Source organism: Corylus avellana, chromosome ca9 (genome assembly GCF_901000735.1).
Source record: "Corylus avellana chromosome ca9, CavTom2PMs-1.0".
NCBI lineage: Eukaryota > Viridiplantae > Streptophyta > Magnoliopsida > Fagales > Betulaceae > Corylus > Corylus avellana.
The window spans coordinates 22,757,727-22,765,125 of NC_081549.1; the positions used below are offsets into that span (position 1 = coordinate 22,757,727).

The window sequence follows — 7,399 nt, forward strand, 5'->3', positions numbered from 1 at the left end:
ATATAGATATATAAGTTGATGTTTATCTTTCCGAATTGTTTCCATCTCCAAATGCACCATTTCCCTTCCCGTCCTTCTCCTCTGCAATAAAACTTCCACTGCCATGGCCGAGGAGAGACAGACCAACAACTTCCCCCAACAAGGTTTGTGAGCTTTGTAAAGATTAAGGTTTGGATTATTTTATATTTTTTAGAAACTTTAAGGAACAAAATAAAATAAAAAAATCTCTCGGTATACGTAATCATATACGTACATCATATATATATATAGCTTTATACATAAAGTTAGATGTGTATATATATATATATATATAGAGAAGCTCGGATTTCTTCCTAAAGTTATCGTCTGTGTTTGTTTGTCAAATCAGTTGTTTAATCTCGGAGTCTCGCGCGGCTCCCATTGGGCAACCCATCTCTGGAAGTGGTCCGGTTTTTCGTACTTTTTTAGGTTTGTTTTTCTGGTACAACATGTGCGCCACTACTGAATCTCGAGGAGTTATAAATGACGACACTTTGATTTCCAAGGAGGGAGGCTGCAATGAGGACGCAATGAGAGAGAGAAGCGAAGGCAGATTTGCAAGTGGGTTTCTCCGACGGCAGCTACCGCTTTGTGGGCTTCTCCGAACGCTGCCGCTCAGCGAGGTAACTCTCTCGATCTTCATCTCTCTAACACACACAACACACACACTAGGAAGCCAAAATATCATGCATGGTTTATGAGAGTTTAGAAGAATACTCTTTGAATACGATATTTTCTTCCCTAAGTGAATGCTTTTGACTTTTGCTTTCTGTTTTGAAATGGGAATATATAAAACATAAACTACAAAACCCAAAACAACTTTTTCTTCCACATCCTTCTTATATAATGTGAGTCATGAGCATGTGTATGGATTTGGTTTATCATGATCAATTTGTTATTCGGATTATTAGTAATTCAGTCAGTAAATTTGATGGTTTACTCGAGACCAGTTTATATATATAAATTTATCGAAGACCTTTTTATATTTGCTATTCGAACTGTTTACCATCATAATAATAAAATTAATGAAAATATTTATCCATATGTAGCTCCACTATTGATTGTATTGTTTTTTAGTCTGAATTCTTGTGATTATCTATTTTCGTCCAAATAATAATTACTATAAGTGCTTCTTTTCTTTCTTTATGTTTTTGTAGTTTTGATTATGATTATTGGACACCAAAGTTTTACAATGGACCTCCTTGGCTTTCGGATTCAATCTCGAGCATATTTATTATACAAGAAAAAAAAATAATAAATAAAAGAGTGGCTAGAAATAGATGCTCTATTTCCTTACATATGTAAAACACTTATATATATACGTCGTCTTTTTCTTTTTCTTTCTTCGTTAAATTAAGTGAGAGGAAGGGTGATGGTCCCGCTGGTTGAATACTTACTTTACATTGTCAATCAAAAAAAAAAAAAAATCATTATCAAATTCATCAAAATGTGGTAGGAAAAAGTTTTCCTTTCTTGATTAGAAGAATTTTCTTTAATTCATTCTATTTAATTAATGTGTTCTTAAAGTATGTGATCTTCATATTCTTTTCTAATTTCGTACATACATTTTTTTAAAAAAAAGTGAGAATATGTGCTATATATATATATATATGTGCTAATTTAATACGTGCTCATGTAAGTTTACTTCCTTTTGCTATCCATTAGTTGTTGTTAGAAACTGAAATCAAGAAATCTTGTTTCGAACTCTCCAAGTTATATATATATATATATATATATATATGAATACTGATCACTCTTATTACAAGATATGCTAAAATCTACACTATTTAATTAAAAATAAAAATTTGAGAAAATCCACACAGTACTACGTAGGATACTGTCAGAATTATAAAAAGATCTTAATAGTACGTATCAAGATATTTTAGAATAATATTATATAAATTCAAAACCTTCCAACTTGAGGGAGAGTTAAAATAAGGAAATAATCTTACAACAAAAAAAAGAAAATAATAATAAGGAAATAATAATGATACTGCCGTGATATTCTTCATCTGACATTATTGGTTGTGCTTTGACCTTTTCAGTAAAGACAACTAATGGTTCTTTTTTTTTTTTTTAGAGACAACTAATGGTTAAGTAGCTATCAAAGCCACTAACATCTTCCATAAATATTCAAAAGAATCATACTTCTTTAGTTCCTTAAACCAATTTCAAACAATAAAAATATAAATAAAGAAAATTAAGGGTGGGGCCGCATGGGCATTTCCATTTTTGCTAGAGTATATAATTTTTTATACGATCTGCAAACCTAACATAAATTCAACACGGATTAGAATTAAAGAGTCTGACCCGTTAATAAAATAGGTCAAGTTATGATCATTCTTGATATGACCCGAACTCAACACGCAATATTTAGGGCTGCAATTTTTGACATGATCCCAAATCCAACACGAAATTAGTCGGTTAAGATAAAATGGTTTAATCCGTTAATAAAGTAGGTCTATTTAGGATTGATCAATCTATATAATTGTATATTCATTCATAGAAGACCCGACATTTAAGCCAAACTATTTTTTACACGGACCTAATACGAAACCCAAACCATACAAAATATAATTTGTTATTCCTAATTTTGGCCAAATTTTTGTTGAGAAGCGAATATATATATATGGTACAATGTTGGGTACTTTACCAAGTTGTCACACTTATTTGCGCTTCACTGCTCAGCAACTTGCTTTGTGTAACCTTTTCAGATAAACTCAACTTGCCCTTGTACAGTTGTACTTAATAGGGAAAAGTACAAATTTCTTCTTTTAGAGCAAATCGTGTGGGTGTTGCGACATGGGACCTACATATGTAAGCCACCAAGCTTGTTGGCAGCTTTGGTCTTTCCATGCTCTCACCTCACACGGGGCTTGCTTGTTCTGCCGGCGCTTATTTAAGCGTGCATTCCGGTGTATCGGAAAATGTTTGAATCTTACACTTTTTATTATAAGAAATTTGTAATCACGATGTATTTGGACACGTTTCTAATGAAAGCCACGCATTCTGTATTTGTACTGAACTTGTGCACACCCTTGCTGCTTAGTGAACATATGCACTAGTACTATGTATTTGTACACGTTACTAATTGAGCCACGCGTTATGTATTTTGGGCTGTCAAATTCCTTCGAACCAAACTCAATAAACTGAAAAAAGAAAAACTCTTGTGATTTCTTGTTCCTAGAAAAAAAAGCATTAATCTAATTAAAGTTTCTTAATTATGGAAATATTGTTTGGCCTGTTCTTAATGGTTTGCAATTTTCGTTCAACATTAACAATGTCGATCTATGTATGCAGATGGGAGAAGAAGTACAAGCATTGGGGAAGATTGCAGGGCCCATCGTGATGACAACATTGCTTATATATTCGAGGTCCATTATTTCCATGCTCTTCTTGGGTCGTCTTGGAAAAGCAGAGCTAGCCGGAGGCTCACTGGCGATTGGGTTCGGAAACATTACCGGCAACTCAATTCTCAGGGGACTGTCGACGGGGATGGACCCAATCTGCTGCCAAGCATATGGAGCCAAGAGATGGTCGGTGCTGAGCCAAACCTTTCAGAAAACGCTGTGTCTCCTCCTGCTTGTTTCCATACCAATTTCACTCTTGTGGCTTAACATTGATCCAATCTTTCAATGGTTAGGTCAGGACCCAGACATCACAAAAGTTGCCAAGGTTTACATGGCTTTCTCCATTCCTGAATTGCTAGCTCAAGCTCATCTCTACCCACTAAGGAGCTTCTTAAGAACCCAGGGCTTAACCACCCCACTGACAATGGCTGCCACCGTCGCCGCCATCCTTCACCTTCCGGTTAACTACTTCTTCGTCACCTACTTGAAATTAGGTGTCAAAGGTATTGCACTGGGTTTTGCTTTTAACACTTTAAACTTAAATCTGGGCTTGATAATATATCTGGCTTTATCAAAAAAACCGCTAAAACCTTGGCATGGGGCTACAATCATCTCCCCCTTTCAAGGCTGGGGGCCATTGCTGAGTTTAGCACTGCCCAGTGCCGTTTCTGTGTGCTTGGAGTGGTGGTGGTATGAAATAATGCTGTTTCTCTGCGGATTGTTTAGTAATCCGCAGGCTAGTTTGGCGGCAATGGGCATCCTTATTCAGACAACAGGCTTGCTGTACATCGTTCCAATCTCTTTAAGCGCAGGCTTGACAACCCGCGTCGGCCACGCCTTGGGCGCTGGTCAGCCAACCCGTGCGCAATGGACATCAATCATTGGACTTACCATCGCATTTGCTTTTGGGCTCGCGGCCTTCATCTTCATGACAGCGTTGAGATCAGTGTGGGGGAAGTTGTTCACAGACGAATCACTCATTCTCGATTTGGTTTCTGCTGCTCTTCCTGTACTGGGTTTATGCGAACTCGGCAACTCTCCCCAAACAGCTGCGTGCGGGGTTTTAACCGGCACAGCGCGTCCTAAACTGGGCGCCCGGATAAATTTGTGTGCATTTTACATCGTTGGATTGCCGGTGGTCATTCTCACTGCTTTCGTTTTCAAGATTGGGTTCCTTGGTATATGGTTTGGGCTGCTAGCAGCGCAGTTTGCGTGTTTGTTTATGATGGGTTACACATTGTTTCAAACAGATTGGAAGCACCAAAGTAAAAGGGCTGAGGAGCTGACTCGTGCTGCAGAATTGAAGGCAGAGAAGGATGATTTGGAAAGCGGCCTACTGACTACTGATCTATGAGTCTCAATGATAACATACGATACATAGCTGAGTACAAAATTATATACCTTGGCCAAGAAACTCAGGGTTATATACATTCTTGACATTGAACAGTAACCAACAATTTAAACCCATCTGTTTTTGTATCATCAAAATTCAAATGCATCGTTAATTCCTTGTCTAGGAAACACATTCTTTGATCTCTTCTTCTTTGTATTATTGTATAAGCATCCTTTGATTTCTTTCCCTAATTTCTTCGAGCCTGCAAAGTCACGCTTTAGGACCCGAACTTCGGGCCCAAAAAAAGAAGCCCAAATATCTGTAAGCCCGACACCGACTCGAAACAACACATAGAGCAACTGCGACATTGCCAAACTGAATCCTAAGAGAGAGACAAAGCCGAGAGAAGAAGTTTGTTGAATGCCACAGAAAAGTGGCTTTAATACAATATATAAATTAAATTAAAATTAAAGAGACTATAATAGAAGATTACGGAAGGAAAGATAGAAAATAGATTATGGGTAGTTTGGTTTTAAAGGCCTACATTTACCGCTAAAAAAAAAAGCTTAAATGACTACATTTTACTCTAATTTAACTCGATGATTTACAATACAAATACGAAAATTGGGGTGGGTAGGTATAGACAAAAAAAAAAAAAAAAAAAAAAGTGTTTCAAATCGTAATGCAAAACTACTAAGAAAAATTCACTTAATTTCTCTGAATTTTTATCGCATTTGTAATTATTTTCCTGAACTTTAAAAACTTTATAATTTAGTGTATCCAATCTTAAAAAATTGAGAATATGACTCGTATAGTTAGAATTTTGAATTAAATCTAGGAATTTGGGTATACAAGACACTGAACTTGAAGGGGATTCACTGTTGGTGGTAAGAGCTATAAAAGATTATGATGCCCAATTTAATTCTTATGGACATATTGTGGGAGATGTTAGAGTGGTTCTTTTCTGTGGAGTTGGAGAATTGGACATGTGATGCGGGATGCAAACTCTGCGGCTCATGAATAAGCTAAGGTAGTGGGAATATTTGTTAATGATAAGATATGGATGGAAGAAATCCCTACTTGTATTGTTGATATTGTTAGTCTAAAGCAGTTGGCTCTTTCATTTTAGAGGCATGGGGCTCTAGTTGTCTTATTACTTATTTTAATGAGATCAGAGATGAATTTTTTTCCAAAAAAAAAAAAGAAAAGGAGACAAAAGTCCTTTCCCCTTCACAGTCACTTACAAAGGAAGTGAGAGATGGTCTCACCAAAAAGAGAAAGAGAAAAAGCCCTCTTCTCGCATCGAAGAAGTGGGAGCTTCTCCCAGTGGAAAGCAAGCAAGCTTCTCTCTTCTTTAATGGGATCAGATTGAATAATCCCATTACCCCCGTTCATCTAAAACCAGCACTAACGTATAAAGTACTCCCACCTTATATATAAATATTCTCTGGTGACTTTCTAGTTTCTACCTTAACCACAAACCCCGGCTCTAGCCACTTCGGCTGCAAGCTAGCTTCGCATTCCTTGCTAGGCAGCCAAAAGTGGGAACCAACGTGGGTCCCCACGACCCAGTTTGATTCAGGGACCCAATTACCTTATATATATAAAATAATAATAAAAATATATTTTTTTAATTTTTTAATAAACTTTTGGGCCTGTTTTTTCCTGAAAAAACCATGCAAGTAGACTTAATTTACTAATAAACAAAGGCCCACGTTTGTGTGAATCGAAGATGGTCACATCAGACCAGAAGTAGGTATCTGATCGTTTGCCGACATGTCTTCCACTAGATAGCAGCCCCCCGGGCGAGCGACTCCTTTATAGACCCTCAAAAGTTAGGCGCGGGCTTAGTCGCTTCCGAAGCAACCATAATTTTATTTTTTTTAAAAAAAAAAAGGCAACGACCTTATCCCACCCCAATGGGAGAGCCACATGATTAAAAACTATCCTCAATTATTGCTGCACACGTGGCTTTTACAATTAATAACGGATAATTTGCAGATTTGTCGTGGTTGAATGACTGAATCAGTTGATGGTTAATGGTTTGGACAATTATCATCAATTATTATTGCTGTTTTGCTTGCTTCACGTGAGACTCACGTGATTACTCTTTACGGAGTCCAGACGAGTCCTGTCCAATAGTAGCATGGCTCGGAAGGAGCTTAGCCACATGCAGAGCCCAATAGAGAAAGCAAGGTGTTGGGCTCAGACCAGTTTGGCACTTACGCTACTCCCAAGCCATGAGGCTGCCGACTGCCGACTGCGGAGCATCAAGTACATATCGGCCGGCACGACCACCGAAGCGATAACTGTTCACTCCTCCTTTGCGTGGCTGTATTTGCTAAGAGGTTGGGCCTGACAAAGACCTCAATTCCAAAAAAAAATTTCTTAAAATTAATTTTAATATTTTTATTTTTTTACATTACATCAATCAATTTTTATTATTATTTAAATTAAAAAATTATTACAAAACAAAATTTTTCACTTTTTTATATAAAATATATATTTTTTTTTTTCTCTCATATCAATCAAATCTGCTATAGTAACGTTTCACTCTCTTTTCCCATTCCTTTGCCACAGCTAGCTGTGTTTGGCAAATGGCCAGATCAGACCGGACCTAAAATAAAATAAAAAAATTTCTCAAAATCAACTCCAATATTTTTATTTTTTATATTACATAAATTACTTTTTATTACTA

General features: G+C 36.7%; 1 protein-coding gene across 1 annotated transcript; it reads left to right on the top strand.

Moving 5' to 3' along the window:
* The first annotated feature begins 467 nt into the window (after nt 1–467).
* LOC132162507 (protein DETOXIFICATION 53) lies at nt 468–4,722 on the top strand. Its single transcript, XM_059572741.1, has 2 exons — nt 468–641; nt 3,319–4,722. The coding sequence occupies exons 1-2, from the start codon at nt 468–470 to the stop codon at nt 4,720–4,722; spliced, it is 1,578 nt and encodes a 525-aa protein (XP_059428724.1).
* Nucleotides 4,723–7,399: the final 2,677 nt, after the last annotated feature.

Excerpts from the sequence above, each read along its gene's own strand:
- LOC132162507 (XM_059572741.1), top strand. The coding sequence starts at position 468 with ATGTGCGCCACTACTGAATCTCGAGGAGTTATAAATGACGACACTTTG. Across the intron at positions 642-3,318 it reads GAACGCTGCCGCTCAGCGAG|ATGGGAGAAGAAGTACAAGC; the intron begins GTAACTCTCTCG and ends CTATGTATGCAG.